The following is a 21,969-nucleotide window of genomic DNA, read 5'->3' as shown; positions in this document are numbered from 1 at the left end:
GGAGAGCGCGGGAGACGCCATTGAGCCGCGGAGAAGAAGGAAGAGCGCGGGAGACGCCATTTTGAGAAGCCGCAGCGGAGAAGGGTGAGCGTGGGAAGGAAGGAAAGCGCGGGAGACGCCATTTTGTGCTAGCGGAGAAGAAGGGGAAGCGCGGGAGGCGCCATTGGTGATAGTTAACGCACAACCAAGGATGCCGAAGAGTGGCAGTATCTCTACGTTCGACAATGAAGTCGAAGATTGGGCGACATATGTGGAACGTATTGAGGTGTACTGCAGGGCGAATGAAGTGCCAGATGCTAATAAAGCACTGGTTCTGTTAAATTCCATGGGTGCAAAAACTTATGGGTTACTGCGAAATCTAATAACCCCAGAGAAGCCGGTAAACAAGAATTTTGAAAGCATAGTAGAAATCCTACAGGACCACTTAAACCCCACCGCTGCTGATAGCAGAACGATTTAAGTTCCATAAAAGGAACCAACACAAAGACGAAAGCAATGCTGAGTACCTAACGGAACTGCGCAAGCTATCGAAATACTGCCAGTTTGGAGCGGGACTAGCAGACACGTTAAGGGACAAGTTTGTGTGTGGGCTACAAAGTGAAGGAACCCAGAAACGGCTTCTATCAGAAAAGGACCTTAGGCTGGACAAAGCTTTCAGTATGGCAGTATCACACGAAGCAGCCGCAAGGAGCGCTGCAGAGATACAATGGAGACCGCAAGAATATGGCACCAACGAAATGACCTATGGAACAGGGAAGTGCTATCACTGCGGCAGAACAACACATGACCAGAAAGATTGTTGGTTCAAGGACCAAGTGTGCAGACAGTGTGGGAAAACAGGACACATAACAAGAGTCTGCAGGTCTGGGAAGAAAATCAACAGTAAGAAATCGCCACAGGAGAAGTACAAAAAGGTACACCAGGAGATGGACAGTGGTTCAGACGAACAGAAAAGTGACACGGACTCCGGAAGCAAGGAGCTGGGTTGTCTGAAACTACATAATGTAACCGAAATGGAGGATCTCCAGACTATCTGGGTTACACTCAAGATAGACGGAGTCCAAGTGGAAATGGAATTGGACACAGGGTCAGCTCTAACAGTCATAAATCAAAGAGACTACAAGCGGCTATTTTCACACATACCCTTGAAAGCTACAGAGATTGTCTTGAAGACGTATACGGGGCACAAAGTCTACCCCAAAGGAAAAATAAGGGTGAAAGTGACATATAAAGGCCAGGAAATACCTAAAATGGATATATATGTATTGCCAAATGGAGGACCACCACTGCTAGGACGTGAATGGATCCGGAAGATACAATTAGATTGGCATTCCATACAGGCACTGAAGGTTGAGGCCAAAAAGGATGACGACGTCACACCTGGACGACTGTCAAAAATGCTAACTGATGCAAAAGAAGTGTTCCAGGAGGGACTAGGAACACTAAAAGGAATAACAGCAACAATTAAAATAGAGGAAAATGCAAGCCCAAAGTTTCTGAAGGCCAGACCAGTGCCTTATGCGATCAGACCAGCTGTTGAAGCAGAGCTGGAAGGTTCGAACGTTCAGGAGTACTGTCCAAAGTGGACTGGAGCGAGTGGGCTACACCCATCGTTCCTGTAATGAAGAGGTCGTTGAGTAATACGCCTGGGGAACCAAAGAAGGTCCGCATCTGTGGGGATTTTAAGGTGACCGTGAACCCAGTCCTTCACACAGTGCAATATCCGCTTCCACGTATTGAGGATATTTTCGCCTCGCTATCTGGTGGTAAACGCTTCACCAAAATTGATCTAGCCCAGGCGTACTTGCAAATGGAGGTAGAAGAAGCTTCGAAACATTACCTTACGATCAACACTCATAAAGGTCTCTATCAATACAACCGGCTGGTGTTTGGAGTAGCCTCAGCTCCGGCTATCTGGCAAAGGGCGATGGATCAGGTCCTGCAAGGGATTCCAGGGACCCAGTGTTATTTGGACGACATCTTGGTCACGGGCGAAAATGACGGTGATCACCTCGCTAACTTGGAGAAGGTGCTCACCAGATTAAAGGAGTATGGGCTACGAGCTAATCGCCACAAGTGCGAGTTTTTCCAGAAACAGATCTCGTATTGCGGCCACGTCATCGATGAAGAGGGGTTACATAAGTCCCCTGACAAGATTGAGGCAGTAGTCAAGGCTCCAGCACCGGAAAATGTGTCACAACTGAGGTCGTTCCTCGGGCTGGTAAACTATTACCACAAGTTCTTGCCAAATTTGTCTACGGTATTACACCCGCTGAACACCCTACTGCAAACAGGGGTACCATGGAAGTGGGATGACGAACATAGACGAGCTTTCCAGAAGTGTAAAGAATTGATCACATCAAAAGAGGTGTTGGCCCATTTCAACCCAGCACTACCAATTCGTTTGGCATGTGATGCATCACCCTACGGCATTGGAGCGGTGCTGTCGCACAAATTCCCAGACGGGTTGGAGAGGCCAGTAGCCTTTGCGTCTCGGTCACTAACCTCAGCCGAGCGCAACTACGCCCAGATTGACAGGGAGGCCCTCAGCCTAGTATGGGGAGTAAAAAAATTCAACCACTATCTGCATGGGCAGAAGTTCACCTTGCTGACTGACCACCAACCACTTGTCTCCATCTTTAATCCTAAGAAGGGCGAGTCAGTAATGACTGCACAGCGGTTACAAAGATGGTCCCTGTTTCTAGGGGCGAATCAATATGAAATAGAATATAAGGGCACGAAACAGCATGGGAACGCTGATGGGCTATCGCGCCTGCCACTGCCTACTGTGGAGGAAGCACCAGCAGTGGACCCTTTCGAGATATTTTATTCGTCAATAATTGAACGATTGCCAGTAACGAACGCGGATATAGAGAAGGAGAACCACAATGATCCGACGCTGTCACGGGTATATGAATTGACGGTGAGGGGATGGCCAACACATGGCGACTCACTGTTGCCAGCATTCTCATCCAGAAGAGAACAGCTGTCAGTATGCCAGGGGACAGTGATGTGTGGATCCAGAGTTGTGATTCCACCCAAGTTAAGGGAGAGAGTGCTAAATGAGCTACATGAAGGTCATCTGGGGGGAGTGAAAATGAAAAGCCTTGCTAGGGCTTATGTGTGGTGGCCGGGAATCGATCAACAAATCGAAGACCTAACTAAGAGCTGCTTAGGATGCCAGAAGGTCCAAAATGCACCACCACATGCCCCTCTACACCCATGGGAGTGGCCCTCCTCTCCATGGCAACGGGTGCACATTGATTTCGCTGGTCCATTCATGGACTCAATGTTCTTAATAGCAGTGGATGCTCATTCAAAGTGGCCTGAGGTGATAAAAATGTCTTCAACACGACAGAGAAAACGATTGCAGTCCGACGGACCATATTTGCCAGAAACGGTTTGCCAGAGCAGATCTGCTCTGATAATGGACCACAGTTTGTGTCCGACGAGTTCCAAAAATTCATGAAAAGGAATGGGGTAAGGCATTGCACATCCGCCCCGTATCATCCAGCCACCAATGGATTGGCTGAGAGGTTCGTACAAACCTTTAAGAAGGCGATAAAGGCCATGTGCGACGAGGAAATTCCACTACAGCATAAGATGGACAATTTCTTATTAGCCTACCGAAACGCGACACATGCAGTTACCAACCAGACCCCGGCCATGATGTTTTTTAACCGAAGGTTGAGATCTTGTCTGGACTTGCTGAGACCAAATGTGCGAAGAAATGTTGAGGACAAACAATTCCAGCACATCAACGAGAAGCCGACAAGGAGCTTCAATGTAGGGCAACCAGTCTTGGCCCGTGACTATCGAACAGAGAAGTGGCAACCCGGAACGATATGTACAAGGCAGGGGCCATTAATGTACACAGTGGATGTCGGGGAGAACATTGTGAGACGCCACGTCGATCAGATCTTAGCGTCACAGGAACGCGTCAACCCCATGTCTCGAGTACCTGGGGATGAACCCGACATACCGGTGGCATCTACTTCAGACCCAGTAGCAGTGGAACCCGATGAACTATCCGATGAAAAGGGGTCAGAATCGCCTCTGCACCAAGAACAAGAACCTCTGGAAAGGCGCTATCCCGAAAGGGTCAGGAAGCCGCCCCAAAGACTGAATCTATAAATGGACTTTTGTTATTTAATGTACAGGTAAAAATGTAATTGTTATTTCAATATTAAGGGGGTTATTATTAATCTAAAAGGGGAGGAATTGTAGTGTATGTACCTTTTAAGTCAGAACTACTTTTTACAGCTCCTGTATACTGTAGTACCGGCAGTGACCACACCGGTATATAAGCTTTGCGCATGCCTCTGTACCCCAGTCTAGAGATTACCCTCCTCCAGTAAAGACCTGTTATTTGTTAATGTACAGCATCCGTGTGATTATTTATCCACTGAACCACGGACCTAACAAACATGTAGTAAACAAGTGGTGGGGCAATTCTGAAGTGAATATTATTTGAATAAATGCATCGTCCAGATTTGAACCATGGGACTAGACGGTTTGAGCTGAATGTAAATGGCTAAAAGACACAATATTGAGCATCGGTATCAGAGCCCAAAGATTGATTCATTGATTGCCATTGGAGTTGACGCCTAGTTTTTTTCCCTCTGAGCAATGTTTCCCCCCCCCCCCCCCCCCATGAAAGGCATGTATTTGAAGAAACGATAACTGAGTGCTGTTCATTTTATTTTGATACGTTTCATTGATAAAAGTTTTCTTTTTAGGGTCTTCAGTATACATGGCGCCAGAGGTTCTGGAGGGTGAAGATTGCTCTCCAGTCAGTGATTTATGGTCTCTGGGCTGTGTACTGTACGAGATGTTTTCAGGTTGGTTTTTGAACATGTTCACTTGAAATCTTTCCTTTTACTCTTTCTGCCGCCACTGTATTGAAAAGTCACGAGTTTTATGTTGTGTGGTGTCGGTGAGTGTCAATTTGTCCAACCTTTCCTCTCTGTGACTTTAATTCCTATTTTTATTTTTTCAAAACTCTGTACCTGGAGACTGCTAATATACACGACCGTGTCACTTTGAAAAATGTGAAAACTTCGGTGCTGCTACTTCATGGGAAAGCAGATTTGAGCACCATTTTGCTGCTGCACTTAATTGAAAAAAAGACTTGCATTTCTATAGCACCTTTCACAACCACCGGCTGTCCCAAAGAGCTTTACAGCCAATGAAGTACTTTTTGAAGTGTAGTCACTGTTGTAATGTAGGAAACACGGCAGCCAATTTGTGCACAGCAAGCTCCCACAATCAGCAATGTGATAATGACCAGATAATGTTTTTTAGTGATGTTGGTTGAGGGATAAATATTGGCCCAGACACTGGGGAGAACTCCCTTGCTCTTCTTCGAAATAGTGCCATAAGATCTTTTACGTCCACCTGAGAGCAGACAGGACCTTGGTTTAACGTCTCATCTGAAAGAGGGCACCTCCCACAGTGCAGGACTCCCTCAGTACTGCCCCTCCCACAGTGCGGCGCTCCCTCAGTACTGCCCCTCCCACAGTGCAGCGCTCCCTCAGTACCGCCCCTCCCACAGTGCGGCGCTCCCTCAGCACCGCCCCTCCGACAGTGCGGCGCTCCCTCAGCACCGCCCCTCCGACAGTGCGGCGCTCCCTCAGCACCGCCCCTCCGACAGTGCGGCGCTCCCTCAGCACCGCCCCTCCGACAGTGCGGCGCTCCCTCAGCACCGCCCCTCCGACCGTGCGGCGCTCCCTCAGCACCGCCCCTCCGACAGTGCGGCGCTCCCTCAGCACCGCCCCTCCGACAGTGCGGCGCTCCCTCAGCACCGCCCCTCCGACAGTGCGGCGCTCCCTCAGCACCGCCCCTCCGACAGTGCGGCGCTCCCTCAGCACCGCCCCTCCGACAGTGCGGCGCTCCCTCAGCACTGCCCTGGAGTGTCAGCCTAGATTTTTGTGCTCCAGTCTCTGGAGTGGGACTCGAACCCACAACCTTCTGACCCAGAGGCGAGGGTGCTGCCCACTGAGCCACAGCTGACACTTCGGAGTGTTCTAACAAAACATTGCATGATATAATTGATTCCTTTGTTTTTAAGTTTTCTGTGATGTGTAATGTCTACAATTGTCCCCGACAGTAATGTCAGGCCTTACACTAAATAAAATCTATAATTCACCAATAAAAATACTCGGCGTGCAATGACTTGTGCTGTATCTGTGGGCGACTGGATTGGATCAGTTTTGGGAACCCTGCATATTTTTAGCCATCCCTGATGGGACTGCTGGTATCCGCTGACTTGACATAGACTGGGCGTTTGAATCTATAACCTTGCTGGTGTGCACGGGCTCACCTTGTGACTGCTTTAATAAGACCTCAGGACATCACCTCACCCTTGAATATAATATTTCTTGTTATGTGAAAGTCAGTTTTATCAGCATTCTTGGAGTGCAAGGCATTTTGGAGCTCGAGTACATTCTACCAAAATACCCCTCTCGGCTCTCTATCAAATAGAACCCAGTTAGGGAAACTGTGGGGGCACAGTGGTGAGACACTTGTCTTTCATCTCTGGGACCTAGGTTTAAATCCAGTCCAGACTGATGGGGGTGAAAATCTTCTCCGTCTGCTGGCTGTAAAGGTCCTATGTGGAAAGAGTTTGGGCATGGCCTTAAGCGCAAAACTTTCTCTAATTCAACAATAATTGATAGTTTTGTTTCGGAATGTCACAGGAAGCCCTGGTCGGGGAAATGGAGAAATGTCCCACTGGTACAGTAGGCGTTGCTCTTCGGAGGTTGGGGCTGAAGCACATTGGAGCTTTACTGCGCACCTGGCTATACTATTACTAACCTAGAAGTATTTGATGCTGCCACTGGGTCCTTGAAATGGGAAGAATTTAATTCTCCACGATTATCCTTCGCCTTGTTGAGCATAATAATTCTAAAAGGGGGGAGAAAGAACAGTGAAGAGATTGAGTAGATTGGGCCGAGACTCTCTGGAGTTTAGAAGAATGAGAGGTGATCTCATTGAAACATATAAGATTCTGAGGGGGATTGACAGGGTCGATGCTGAGAGGTTGTTTCCCCCTTGGCTGGAGAGTCTAGAACCAGGGGTCACAGTCTCAGGATAAGGGGTCGGACATTTAGGACTGAGATGTGGAGGAATTTCTTCACTCAGAGGGTGGTGAATCTTTGGAATTCTCTGCCCCAGAGGGCTGTGGATGCTGAATCGTTGAGTATATTCAAGGCTGAGATCGATAGATTTTTGGACTCTAGGGGAATCGAGGGATATGGGGATCGGGCGGGAAAGTGGAGTTGAGGTCGATGATCAGCCATGATCTTATTGAATGGCGGAGCAGGCTCGAGGGGCCGAATGGCCGACTCCTGCTCCTAATTCGTATGTTCTTATTATTGAAGTAAATTCTGACAGTTGGTTATGAAGAGTCTTAAACTAAATTCTTGTGTAATTCAGCAGCACAGTTGAACAGGTTAAAACTTGGAGAGATTAAGAAAGCAATAAATGATTCAGCTGGGTTTTCTAAAGGTGGTTTTGTACTGGTGCTCGGAGTGTGGTCCTCACGCAGAGACCTGGAACATCCTTGCGTTGTTGGTAACGATGTTTGTTGCTCATGGCTGCTATGTTTATTCAACAGGAAGACCACCATTTTTCTCAGAAAGCTTTTCTGAGTTGGTCGAGCTGATTTTGTACGAAGATCCACCACCGCCCAAGCCTCAAGGTTCAGTAACTCTTCAGAATATTTTGTGAAGCATTCAAGCCAATACTTTAATGGTTGTTGCCCTTCCTCAGTCCCAAAGCCAGGAAAAAGCTTGTCCACGCTTTAGCACCTCTAGACTTGACTAATTTGCTGCTTCTGCTGGTATAGCGATCAATCCATCCCATACTCAGGTAATGAAGCAGTCCATGCCCGCAACAAGACCTGGACGACGTTCAGCCTTGGGCTGATAAATGGCAGGTAACATTCGCGCCACATAAGTGCCAGGCAATGACTATCTCCAACAAGCGAGAGTCTAACCACCGCCCCATGACATTTAACGGCCTTACCATCGCCGAATCCCCCGCCATCAACATCCTGGGGGTCACCACTGACCAGAAACTTAACCAGACCAGCCACATCAATACTGTGGCAACAAGAGCAGGTCAGAGGCTGGGTATTCTGCGGCGAGTGCCTCACCTCCTAACTCCCCAAAGCCTTTCCACCATCTACAAGGCACAAGTCAGGAGTGTGATGGAATACTCTCCACTTGCCTGGATGAGTGCAGCTCCAACAACACTCAAGAAGCTCGACACCATCCAGGACAAAGCAGCCTGCTTGATTGGCACCCCATCCACCACCTTAAACATTCACTCCCTCCACCACCGGCGCACCGTGGCTGCAGTGTGTACCATCTACAAGATGCACTGCAGCAACTCGCCAAGGCTTCTTCGGCAGCACCTCCCAAACCCGCGACCTCTTCCACCTAGAAGGACAAGGGCAGCAGGCGCATGGGAACACCACCACCTCCAAGTTCCCCTCCAAGTCATATACCATCCTGACTTGGGAATATATCGCCGATCCTTCATCGTCGCTGGGTCAAAATCCTGGAACTCCCTCCCTAACAGCACTGTGGGAGCAACTTCACCACACGGACTGCAGCAGTTCAAGAAGGCGGCTCACCACCACCTTCTCGAGGGCAATAAATGTGGTCTTGCCAGCGACGCCCACATCCCATAAAAAACGAATTAAAAAAACATTAAAAAATCCTCCACTCTCCATAAATTTGAACGTATCCCAAACTCAGATGGCCCAATTCTGCCTGTCCGAGCTCCATCCCCATCACCCCAACTTGGCTGACTTGCATTGACATCCTGTCTTTAAGATATTAAATTTAAAATGCTAATCATCATCTTCAAATCCCTTCTTGGCCAAGCCCTATTCTATCTGCTTTGTATCTCCCCACACCCTTCCCTCCTCTGATTCTGGCTGTTTGTGTGTCTCCTCCCCATTGGTGCCAGAGCCATTGGCAGCCTCGCTCCTGCGCTTTGGAACTTCCTCCATAAAATGTTCCTAAAACTCAACTTTTTGATCAACCATTTGGTCACCCTTCCTAACCTCTGCCTCCATAGCTCGGTGCCTATTTGCCCACCTGTTTTCCATATATAAAGTGCCTTGGGTGGTTTATTACATGAAAGGCACTGTGTAATTGCAAATCGTTGTCCCTATTCCTATTTTTCTTTCCAGCAGGTAGAAGTCATGGCCTGCTTCGCTGCATAATGTGCAGATACTCAGGAAAAGGTGCTCTGCACACAAGAGGCAGTGGAAAGAGAAACGCGCGATCTTGTATCCCTGAGTGGGTGGTGAAGCACCAAATCCTGTGTGGCATACCTTTCACAGAGAAAGGCAGCATGCTTGCAAAGGGGAGTCCACTTATCTTGGTGCCTGTGTGGATGCTTGTAAATGTTTTAATGCATTAGCTCCCAGGTGTGCCTACAAAAGAGCGACCTCCTGTGCTGCTCCTTCCACAGCAGGACTTCTTCATTGAGCGGGGCCATTGTGCCCATGTTTCTACTTCCAGACATTATTTTGTAGGGCAGATACTGCCTTTCAGAGGGGGCAAGAAAATGGCTCTGCTTTTAAGAGCGAATATCCTCCATTTAAGTGCTGCAGTCAGCTGGCAGTCCCGATTCCCGAGAGCCTCGGTAAAGTAGGAGGCAGGCTTCAGTCTGCAGAATTCAGTGCCGCCTGGTTGGTGTGCCTGGCAGAATCCTCCGCTTCACTTGCAAAGTTGTGTGATTTGCCTACAGTTTTAAAAGGCAGATAGCCCAGTGCAAAAAGTGTATGTTGTGATTCTCATTTGTTAATTTCTAGACAAATTGCTCTCAAGTTTAAAACTCTCTCTTAGGATCTACAGGGCAAAAACCTTCCATTGAATTTCTTGGCTTGATTGAAGACTTACTTCAGAAAGACCCTTCAAAAAGGTAATTGAGTGGGACCTCGGTTGAGGGCTTAACTCTTCATTTACAACGGGTGATAAAGATTGGTTCCCTGTGAAATAATATTGAGATGTTCACGCATCCAATGATTAGAGCGCGATGACAGCTTGAATTGCGGCTTTCTTGAATGTTGAACTATTACATTATAATTTTGTTGGAATGCCTTTTTCCATACTGTAATGTTATTTACTCTCTATTTATATACTGATTTTAGTTATTTTTGGACGTACCACATACCTACATCTACATGTTTAATGCTCTTGCTGAGGCTTGGAGCTGAAAGCTGCCTCCTTTAGTCAAGGAGCTAGGATGGTGCCCAAAACAAGGTTGTGTATGCTGTGAAGCGGGGAAGGTTACCTGTGTGGTGCAAGGTTCTTGGTATCCATCGGATATTTTTCTCTGTGATGATTTAAAAGTTGAAGTTGAGGTTGAACTTGATCTAAAGAAGGATGTAGACCATTTAAAATTTAATAGATTTAAAAAATACATTCCCTTTCATTTTATTTGGGAGCACCTCCCAAACCCGCGACCTCCACTGTTATATATGTACCTTTAAGAGAATAACTGGTCTCGGACTGCAGTACCGGCAGTGACCACCCCTGTATAAAAGGCGCTAGTGAGCCTCTGTTGTTTCAGTTTCACTTGACTTCCATCAGTAAAGACTTAATTTGTTCCACTCCTGCTGTCCGTGTCTCAATTATTCACGGACGTAATACTGGCGACGAGCAGATACGAACCTACCTACAGTCTGCACCACCTCCTGGGATCCATTCCTACAGCGAAGTGAGCAGAGGTTGAGGCCAGAAAGAAAAGAAAGTAAGAAGCAGTAGAAACGGGCGTCGACCGTGGGCATCCGCCCTGTGTTGCGGAGTTGAAGATTGCTGGAGAAGCTGTCGGAAGCGGGGCCTGGTTCCTGTCGACGGTGCTTCAGCTAATCGGGCTGGTGGCAGGTAGTGCACTGATCCTTCCTGGGCTGCGGCGGTCGCGAACTCGAGCGGGTGGTTTGCAACGGGGCCGAGCAGCGTTGTCGGGAAGAAGAGAGAGGGTGGAACACACAGGGCGCGGCCGGTGCTACGAAGCCGGGCTGCGTATAGACCCGCGAAGAGGGAGGCAAGAGTCCCACAGGGTTGTTCCACGACGGGAAAATAATAATAAAAAAAAAAAAATTAAACGCGCAAGAAACCGCGGAAAGCAGCGCTAACAACAGCGGGGAAGAAGGCAAAGCGCGGGAGGCGCCATCTTAATCAGCGGGGAAGAAGGCAAAGTGCGGGAGGTGCCATTTTAGATTTGCAAGATGCTGAAGACTGGCTGTATCACTGCTTTTGATAATACAATAGAGGACTGGACCACGTATGTGGAAAGAGTCGAGGTATATTTCGAGGCAAACGAAATAGCGGAGGAGAAAAAGGCATCGATATTGCTAAACTTAATGGGCGCTAGAACGTACGGCCTATTGCGGGACCTGATTACTCCAGCCAAACCGAAGGCGAAGAGTTTTAACGAAATTGTTGCTGTCCTACAGGAGCACCTAAACCCTGCACCGCTGTTGATAGCAGAAAGATTTAAATTCCACAGGAGAACTCAGCATAAAGATGAGAGCAATGCTGAGTACCTTACGGAACTACGCAAGCTATCAAAGCACTGCCAGTTCGGAGCAGGACTGGCAGATACCCTACGGGACAAATTTGTCTGTGGACTCCTGAGTGAAGGAACACAGAAGAAGTTACTCTCAGAGAAAGAGCTGACGCCAGATAAGGCTTTCAGCGTGGCAGTATCGTATGAAGCAGCAGCCAGGGGAGCTGCAGTAATTCAACAAAAACCACAGGAATACGGCACCCACGAAATGACACGGGGATTTGCAAAATGTTATCGCTGCGGCAGAACTAACTATGACCAGAAGGACTGCTGGTCCAAAGACAAAATATGTAGGCAATGCGGGAAGATGGGACACATTGCACGAGTTTGCAGGTCTGGGAAGAAGACCAGCGACAACAAAAAGGCTACTAAGGAACCGTACAAGAAAGTACAAAAGATGACGGACAGTAGTTCCGAAGACCAGATGAGCGATAGTGAATCCGGAAACAGGAGACTAAGCTGTCTCAAACTTCACAATGTAATCACAAAAGAGGATCACCGAACCATTTGGGTCACCCTCACGATAGCAGGGTCCCAAGTTAAAATGGAATTGGATACAGGATCAGCGCTAACCGCCATGAATCGACGAGACTACAAGCGGCTATTTTCACACATACCCTTGAGAGAGACATCCATCGTCTTGACGACGTATACGGGGCAAAAAGTATACCCCAGAGGAAAAATAAGGGTGCCTGTCGAATACAACGGCAAGAAAATACGGAAATTGTATCTCTACATACTGCCAAATGGTGGACCACCGTTATTGGGACGGGAATGGATCAGGAAGATAAACTTAGATTGGCACTCCATTCATGCAATGACGGTGGACGGTAAAAAAGATGAAGGCGTCACTCCTGGACGATTGTCAACAATCTTAGCTAACGCCAAAGAGGTATTTCAACAAGAACTGGGCATGCTTAAAGGCGTAACCGCCTCGATAAAAATAGAAGAGAATGCAGTTCCCAAGTTTTTCAAAGCAAGACCGGTACCATATGCAATTCGCCCAGCCGTCGAGGCAGAGCTGGAGAATCTGGAGAAGGCGGGCATGTTGTCTAAGGTCGACTGGAGCGAGTGGGCGATACCCATCGTTCCTGTCATGAAGAAAACGTTAAGCAATAAGTCCGGGGAGCCAAGGAAGATTCGCATCTGTGGGGATTTCAGGGTGACGGTGAACCCTGTCCTTCACACAGTACAATATCCTCTTCCAAGGATAGAAGACATCTTCGCCTCACTGGAGGGAAGCATTTTACAAAAATTGACCTTGCACAAGCATATTTGCAGATGGAGGTTGAAGAGTCCTCTAGGAAGTATCTCACGATAAACACTCTCAAAGGTCTTTACCAGCATCATCGATTGGTATTCGGAGTAGCATCGGCTCCGGCGATATGGCAAAGAGCGATGGAACAAGTCCTGCAAGGGATTCCGGGGACTCAGTGTTACTTGGACGACATTCTTGTGACGGGTGAAGATGACAGTGTGGTAAACCACTGTTTGTATTCCACTGTGTACATGCCTGGACATGCCTCAGCTGACTCCTCCCACAAGTCCTAGTATAAAGGTGACTGCTCCCCAGCCCTTTGTATTCTGGACCGGTCGACCACTCGAGGCAGACCTTCATTCTTTTGTTAATAAAAGCCTTTAGTTACTCTCTTAACTCTGTCTTTTATGAGTAATTGATAGCGCATCAGACAGTGAACACCTTAACAACCTGGAACAGGTGCTCACTAGACTACGGGAACATGGGCTGCGAGCCAACCGCCCCAAGTGCGAATTTTTTAAGAAACAGATATCTTATTGTGGCCACGTGATTGATGAAGAGGGGTTACATAAGTCGCCTGACAAAATTGAAGCGGTTGTTAAGGCCCCAGTGCCTGAAAATGTGTCGCAACTGAGGTCATTCCTCGGATTGGTGAATTACTATCATAAGTTTTTGCCGAATTTGTCGACAATTCTGCACCCACTGAACGCCCTGCTACGAACGGGGGTAGCATGGAAATGGAGCGATGATTGTAAGCGTGCCTTTCAGAAGAGTAAGGACTTAATCACTTCAAGGGAAGTATTGGCTCACTACAACCCAGCACTGCCGATCAGACTGCGTGTGATGCGTCTCCCTATGGCATTGGGGCGGTACTGTTACATAAATTCCTTGATGGTTTAGAGAGGCCGATAGCTTTTGCGTCACGCTCGTTAACTTCTGAGCGTAACTACGCCCAGATTGACAGAGAGGCCCTCAGCCTAGTGTGGGGGGTGAAGAAGTTCAATCACTACCTGCACGGTCAAAGATTTACTCTCCTAACCGATCATCAACCTCTTGTCTCCATTTTCAACCCTCAGAAGGGCGTACCGATAATGACAGCACAACGGCTGCAGAGGTGGTCCCTTTTCCTAGGGGCACACCAATATGACATCGAGTACAAAGGAACTAAACAGCATGGAAATGCTGATGGATTGTCACGCCTACCGTTGCCGACGGTGGAAGAAGAAGACCTTGCAGTGGATCCAATGGAGTTATTCCACTCGACCATAGTCGAATGTCTCCCTGTGACGAATGCAAACATAGAAAAGGAAACACGGAATGACCCGACACTATCACGGGTCTATGATTTAGCGGTGAAGGGATGGCCAGCACATGGCGAACCACTGCTGCCAGCATTCTCGCCGAGAAGAGAACAGCTGTCAGTGTGCAGAGGAACCTTGATGTGTGGATCCAGAGTAGTAATTCCACCTAAGTTGACGGATAGAGTGCTCAATGAGCTTCATGAGGGTCATCTGGGTGGGGTAAAAATGAAGAGCTTAGCCAGAGCGTTTGTGTGGTGGCCGGGAATCAATAGAGAAATCGAAGAGATGACCAAGAGCTGTGCAGGATGCCAGAAGGTCCAAAACGCCCCACCACAAGCTCCTCTGCATCCATTGGAGTGGCCCTCATCTCCATGGCAAAGGGTGCACATTGATTTTGCTGGTCCCTTCATGGACTCGATGTTTTTAATTGCGGTGGATGCACATTCAAAGTGGCCAGAGATAATAAAAATGTCCTCAACCACCACGGAAAAAACGATCACAGTCTTACGAACCATATTCGCCAGGAATGGGCTGCCTGAACAGATTTGCTCTGACAATGGACCACAGTTTGTGGCTGAAGAGTTCCAGAGGTTCTTAAAGAACAATGGTGTTAAGCATTACACATCTGCCCCATATCATCCAGCCACTAATGGATTGGCCGAGAGGTTTGTCCAAACATTCAAGAAGGCTATCAAGGCAATGTGTAATGAAGATATACCCCTACAACACAAGGTGGACAATTTCTTGTTTGCCTACCGGAATGCGACACATGCGGTTACCAACCAAACTCCAGCCATGATGTTCTTCAATCGAAGACTGCGATGCCGCTTGGATTTGGTTAAGCCAAACGTCCGAAGAGATGTGGAGAACAGGCAGTTTCAGAATATGAATGAAAGGTCAACCAGTTTTGGCCCGGGACTACCGCACTGTGAAATGGCAGCCAGGAACGATTTGTACACGACAAGGACCTCTCATGTATACCGTGGACGTTGGGGAGAGCATTGTAAGACGCCATGCTGACCAGATTCTAGAGTCACTGGAAAACGTCAACTCCACACCACGATCTGATACACCTGGTAATGAAAGCGACGTTCCAATTGCAGCTACCGCAGAACCGGTAATATTGGAAGCAGATGAACCAAACAACGACATTGATCCCGACTCAACATTGCCAGAAGAACCTGATACCCCAAAGAGGCGTTATCCAGACAGAATCAGGAAGCCTCCTCAAAGACTGAACTTATAATTGCTTAAACTTAACTAATTACAATCACAATTACAGTTGCTAGATACATTGGTTATCATTTAGTTGTCAAATGAATGTTATGTACTGTTTATCTAAAAGGGGAGGAATTATTGTGTATGTACCTTTGAGAATAACTGGTCTCAGACTGCAGTACCGGCAGTAACCACCCCTGTATAAAAGGCGCTAGTGAGCCTCTGTTGTTTCAGTTTCACTATTGACTTCCATCAGTAAAGACTTATTTTATTCCACTCCTGCTGTCCGTGTCTCAATTATTCACGGACGTAATATCCACCACCTAGAAGGACAAGGGCAGCAGGCGCATGGGAACACCACCACCTCCAAGTTCCCCTCCAAGTCACACACCATCCTGACTTGGAAATATATCGGCCGTTCCTTCATCGTCGCTGGGTCAATTTTTTCTGGAATTCCCTCCCTAACAGCACTGTGGGAGCACCTTCACCACACGGACTGCAGCGGTTCAAGAAGGTGGCTCACCACCATCTTCTCATGGGCAACTAGGGATGGGCAATAAATGCTGGCCTTGCCAGCGACGCCCACATCCCCGGGATGAATAAATTTAAAAAAAACCTTCTCTTTGTTTTTTTTAAGCTGCAATATTATTACCCGGCACTCTGGGACCAGCCCGATGGAGGGTGATGGTTCTGAGCCAAAGTCAGACTCCTGTGCAGGGCTGGGGGGTGGCGGGGGAAAATGGAGCAGGGCTGGGGGTGGAGGGGGAAAATGGAGCGGGGCTGGGGGTGGCGGGGGAAGATGGAGCGTGGCGGGGGAAAATGGAGCGGGGGTGGCGGGGGAAAATGGAGCAGGGCTGGAGGGGGGAGGGGGAGGGGAAGATGGAGCAGGGCTGGGGGGGAGGGGGAGGGGAAGATGGGGGAGGGGGAGATGGAGGGGGGAGATGGAGCAGGGGGGGGAGGGGGGAGATGGAGCAGGGGGGGAGGGGGGAGATGGAGCAGGGCTGGAGGGGGGGGAGATGGAGCAGGGGGGGAGGGGGAGATGGAGCAGGGGGGGAGGGGGAGATGGAGCAGGGGGGGAGGGGGGAGATGGAGCGGGGGGGGAGGGGGGAGATGGAGCAGGGCTGGAGGGGGAGGGGGGGAGATGGAGCAGGGCTGGAGGGGGAGGGGGGAGATGGAGCAGGGCTGGAGGGGGAGGGGGGAGATGGAGCAGGGCTGGAGGGGGAGATGGAGGAGATGGAGCAGGGCTGGAGGGGGAGGGGGGAGATGGAGCAGGGCTGGAGGGGGAGGGGGGAGATGGAGCAGGGCTGGAGGGGGAGGGGGAGATGGAGCAGGGCGGGAGGGGGGAGATGGAGCAGGGCTGGAGGGGGAGATGGAGGAGATGGGGCTGGAGGGGGAGGGGGGAGATGGAGCAGGGCTGGAGGGGGAGGGGGAGGGGGAGGGGGGAGATGGAGCAGGGCTGGAGGGGGAGGGGGGAGATGGAGCAGGGCTGGAGGGGGGAGATGGAGCGGGGCTGGGGGGGGAGATGGAGCGGGGCTGGGGGGGGAGATGGAGCGGGGCTGGGGGGGGAGATGGAGCGGGGCTGGGGGGGAGGGGGAAGATGTGGGGGGGAGGGGGAAGATGTGGGGGGGGAGGGGGAAGATGTGGAGGGGGAAGATGGAGCGGGGCTGAGGGTGGAGGGGGAAGATGGAGCGGGGCTGGGGGGTGGCGGGGGAAGATGGAGCAGGGCTGAGGGTGGAGGGGGGAGATGGAGCGGGGGTTGGGGGGGGAAGATGGAGCGGGGGTTTGGGGGGGGAGATGGAGCGGGGGTTGGGGGGAAGATGGAGCGGGGGTTGGGGGGGGAGATGGAGCGGGGGTTGGGGGGGGAGATGGAGCGGGGGTTGGGGGGGAGATGGAGCGGGGGTTGGGGGGGGAGATGGAGCGGGGGTTGGGGGGGAGATGGAGCGGGGGTGGGGGGGGAGATGGAGCGGGGGTTGGGGGGGGAGATGGAGCGGGGCTGGGGGTGGGGGCGGAGATGGAGATGGAGCGGGGCTGGGGGCGGAGATGGAGCATGGCGGGGGCGGAGATGGAGCAGGGCTGGGGGCGGAGATGGAGCAGGGCTGGGGGCGGGGGCGGAGATGGAACAGGGCTGGGGGCGGAGATGGAGCAGGGCTGGGGGCGGGGGCGGAGATGGAGCAGGGCTGGGGGCGGGGGCGGAGATGGAGCAGGGCTGGGGGCGGGGGCGGAGATGGAGCAGGGCTGGGGGCGGGGGCGGAGATGGAGTAGGGCTGGGGGCGGGGGCGGGGGCGGAGATGGAGCAGGGCTGGGGGCGGGGGCGGAGATGGAGCTGGGGGCGGGGGCGGAGATGGAGCAGGGCTGGGGTCGGGGGCGGAGATGGAGCAGGGCTGGGGGCGGGGGCGGAGATGGAGCAGGGCTGGGGGCGGGGGCGGAGATGGAGCAGGGCTGGGGGCGGAGATGGAGCAGGGCTGGGGGCGGGGGCGGAGATGGAGCAGGGCTGGGGGCGGAGATGGAGCAGGGCTGCGGGTGGCGGGCGGAGATGGAGCAGGGGCGGGGGCGGAGATGGAGCAAGGCTGGGGGCGGGGGCGGAGATGGAGCAGGGCTGGGGGTGGCGGGGGGAGATGGAGCAGGGCTGGGGGTGGCGGGGGGAGATGGAGCAGGGCTGGGGGTGGCGGGGGGAGATGGAGCAAGGCTGGGGGTGGCGGGGGGAGATGGAGCAGGGCTGGGGGTGGCGGGGGGAGATGGAGCAAGGCTGGGGGTGGCGGGGGGAGATGGAGCAGGGCTGGGGGTGGCGGGGGGAGATGGAGCAGGGCTGGGGGTGGCGGGGGGAGATGGAGCAGGGCTGGGGGTGGCGGGGGGAGATGGAGCAGGGCTGGGGGGTGGCGGGGGGAGATGGAGCAGGGCTGGGGGTGGCGGGGGGGAGATGGAGCAGGGCTGGGGGTGGCGGGGGGAAGATGGAGCGGGGCTGGGGCTGGAGGGGGAAGATGGAGCGGGGCTGGAGGGGGAAGATGGAGCGGGGGTGGAGGGGGGAGATGGAGCGGGGCTGGGGCTGGAGGGGGAAGATGGAGCGGGGGTGGAGGGGGGAGATGGAGCGGGGCTGGGGCTGGAGGGGGAAGATGGAGCGGGGCTGGGGCTGGAGGGGGAAGATGGAGCGGGGCTGGGGCTGGAGGGGGAAGATGGAGCGGGGCTGGGGCTGGAGGGGGAAGATGGAGCGGGGCTGGGGCTGGAGGGGGAAGATGGAGCGGGGCTGGGGGTGGAGGGGGGAGATGGAGCGAGGGTTGGGGGGGGAGATGGAGCAGGGGTGGTGGTGGCGGGGGGAGATGGAGCAGGGGTGGTGGTGGCGGGGGGAGATGGAGCTGGGGGTAGGGGGGGGAGATGGAGCTGGGGTTGGGGGGGGAGATGGAGCAGGGGTGGTGGTGGCGGGGGGAGATGGAGCTGGGGGTAGGGGGGGGAGATGGAGCTGGGGGTGGGGGGGGAGATGGAGCGGGGGTTGGGGGGGAGATGGAGCAGGGGTGGTGGTGGCGGGGGGAGATGGAGCTGGGGGTAGGGGGGGGAGATGGAGCAGGGCTGGGGGTAGGGGGGGGAGATGGAGCAGGGCTGGGGGTAGGGGGGGGAGATGGAGCAGGGCTGGTGGTGGGGGGGGAGATGGAGCAGGGCTGGGGGTGGCGGGGGGAGATGGAGCAGGGCTGGGGGTGATGGAGCAGGGCTGGGGGTGGCGGGGGGAGATGGAGCAGGGCTGGGGGTGGCGGGGGGAGATGGAGCGGGGCTGGGGGTGGCGGGGGGAGATGGAGCGGGGCTGGGGGTGGCGGGGGGAGATGGAGCGGGGCTGGGGGTGGCGGGGGGAGATGGAGCGGGGCTTGGGGTGGCGGGGGGAAGATGGAGCGGGGCTGGGGCTGGAGGGTGGAGGGGGGAGATGGAGCGGGGCTGGGGGTGGAGGGGGAAGATGGAGCGAGGCTGGGTGTGGAGGGGGAAGGTGGAGCAGGGCTGGGGGTGGAGGGGGAAGGTGGAGCGGGGCTGCGGGTGGAGGGGGAAGGTGGAGCGGGGCTGGGGGTGGAGGGGGAAGGTGGAGCGGGGCTGGGGGTGGAGGGGGAAGGTGGAGCGGGGCTGGGGGTGGAGGGGGAAGGTGGAGCGGGGCTGGGGGTGGAGGGGGAAGGTGGAGCGGGGCTGGGGGTGGAGGGGGAAGGTGGAGCGGGGCTGGGGGTGGAGGGGGAAGGTGGAGCGGGGCTGGGGGTGGAGGGGGAAGGTGGAGCGGGGCTGGGGGTGGAGGGGGAAGGTGGAGCGGGGCTGGGGGTGGAGGGGGAAGATGGAGCAGGGCTGGAGGTGGCGGGAGAAGGCCGACCAAGGCTAGACGCCATGGGGAGGAGGCAGGGATGGTAAAGTATAGCAAGGGATAAAAGGAGAGTTAGGGAACTGGGGGGTGGGGGAAGAATCGAAGGCTGCCAGTGGACACCGCAGCATTTGGAGCTCAGAAGAAACCAGCCACACTGCTCCAACCAGTATGCCCAGCAGCGCAGACCTGCTGGTGGGTGAAGGAGACAGGAGGGACGAGGGAGGCGGAAAGCTGCATACACTTGGAATAGAAGGCTGGTGTTTTGAACTGACTGGAACGCTGGTCCTGAAGCTTTTGTTCCAAGGCAGGTTAGTCCTGCTATGTATTGCAGTGGGGGCAAGGCCAATTGCAGATCTCACGGAGAAGCTCACTCAGGTGAGCTCATCCAACATGGCCGTAAACATGAAGCGAAGATCAATTTTGGTGGCAATGTGCAATCATTGGTATTTCTCGGTTTGCAACACCGCCCAGGCAAGTAACGGTGTCCATGATACTTGGAGCAACCCTGGCCTGTTTACATCAATTACTGGATTATTGTCGTACACAGGAGCTACAGCTGAGTCAGAGAAAGTTGGTACATTAAGTACCTCAAACCCCTTGGTTTTTCCAAATAAAAATCAATTTGGGTGCAATGTACATTTGTACTTTTGAAGATTCAAAGTGATTTATTCTAACATCAGTCGTGGCTCAGTGGGCTGCACACTCGCCTCTGAGTTAGAAGGTTGTGGGTTCAAGTCCCACTCCAGAGACTTGAGCACAAAAAATCTAGGCTGACACTCCAGGGCAGTGCTGAGGGAGCGCTGCACTGTGGGAGGGGCAGTACTGAGGGAGCACTGCACTGTCGGAGGGGCAGTACTGAGGGAGTGCCGCACTGTCGGAGGGGCAGTACTGAGAGAGCGCCGCACTGTCGGAGGGGCAGTACTGAGAGAGCGCCGCACTGTCGGAGGGGCAGTACTGAGGGAGCGCCGCACTGTCGGAGGGGCAGTACTGAGGGAGCGCTGCACTGTCGGAGGGGCAGTACTGAGGGAGCGCCGCACTGTCGGAGGGGCAGTACTGAGAGAGCGCCGCACTGTCAGAGGGGCAGTACTGAGAGAGCGCCGCACTGTCGGAGGGGCAGTACTGAGGGAGCGCCGCACTGTCGGAGGGGCAGTACTGAGGGAGCGCCGCACTGTCGGAGGGGCAGTACTGAGGGAGCGCCGCACTGTCGGAGAGGCAGTACTGAGGGAGCGCCGCACTGTTGGAGGGGCAGTACTGAGGGAGCGCCGCACTGTTGGAGGGGCAGTACTGAGGGAGCGCCGCACTGTTGGAGGGGCAGTACTGAGGGAGCGCCGCACTGTTGGAGGGGCAGTACTGAGGGAGCGCTGCACTGTCGGAGGTGCCGTCTTTCGGATGAGACGTTAAGCCGAGGCCCCGCCTGCGCTCTCAGGTGGATGTAAAAGATCCCACGGCGCTATTTCGAAGAAGAGCAGGGGAGTTCTCCCAGTGTCCTGGGGCCAATATTTATCCCTCAATCAACATCACTAAAACAGATTATCTGGTCGTTATCACATTGCTGTTTGTGAGAGCTTGCTGTGCGCAAATTGGCTGCTGCGTTTCCTACATTACAACAGTGACTCCACTTCAAAAAGGACTTCATTGGCGGTGAAGTGCTTTGGGATGTCCAGTGGCCGTGAAAGGCGCTATAGAAATGCAAGACTTTTTTTTTCTTTCTTTCCTCGTTCCTTCTTTCTTTAAAAAAAAAATTAAAAAATGATTGGATCTGAGTGATTCAAAAAAATACTTGTATAGTTTGGGTTTACAAGAAGTACGGTAGAATTTTCCATTGCTTATTTAAACTAGCATTTGCTAATGGAGAGGTTTTGCTTCTCACTCGATAGGCTGAACTGGAGAGGCCTAATGCAGCATGCTTTCTGGCGAGGAGCCTTTGCTAAAAAGGACTTCAGTGACGAAGAGAGCAGCAGCAGCAGCTTGAGGTCAGTAGCAAGAGGAGGTTGATGACTTAACATTATCATTTGTGTTTCCCAAAGCACCAGCACTGTAAGCTTATTTAGTTCCTTCCCTTTTGTCATTTTCTATCTGGCAATGTTTTTTCACCATTTCCAAAAAATATTCCTGTTGACTTTTACTTTTATGGCCCGACTTTATAGTTTGGGATTTAAATGAATTGTTGTCGAGCAGTTTGTAAAAGTTAATGGCCCGGAGTTTGCAGCCAGCAATGAAGCGAAGGTGTTGGCTGCTGGCCCCGAAGTACGCTCCGCACAAGGATCTCGCGATCT

At 52.6% G+C, this 21,969-nt stretch overlaps 1 protein-coding gene across 1 annotated transcript in view; it reads left to right on the top strand.

Annotated features, from left to right (window-relative positions):
* Positions 1-21,969, top strand: part of ulk4 (unc-51 like kinase 4) — a 585,662-nt gene that overhangs the window by 14,707 nt on the left and 548,986 nt on the right. Inside the window, exons 5-8 of the mRNA XM_085989398.1 lie at positions 4,740-4,841; positions 7,619-7,702; positions 9,867-9,942; positions 21,571-21,666. Coding sequence (XP_085845524.1) covers positions 4,740-4,841; positions 7,619-7,702; positions 9,867-9,942; positions 21,571-21,666 — 358 coding nt within the window. The remainder of the gene's footprint in view (positions 1-4,739; positions 4,842-7,618; positions 7,703-9,866; positions 9,943-21,570; positions 21,667-21,969) is intronic.

Source organism: Somniosus microcephalus, chromosome 5 (genome assembly GCF_052327205.1).
Source record: "Somniosus microcephalus isolate GS21.2 chromosome 5, FLI_Smic_1.0, whole genome shotgun sequence".
In the NCBI taxonomy this organism is placed as follows: Eukaryota; Metazoa; Chordata; class Chondrichthyes; order Squaliformes; family Somniosidae; genus Somniosus; species Somniosus microcephalus.
Note: the sequence above shows the minus strand (reverse complement) of the source record. Positions and strands in the feature narration are given on the sequence as shown.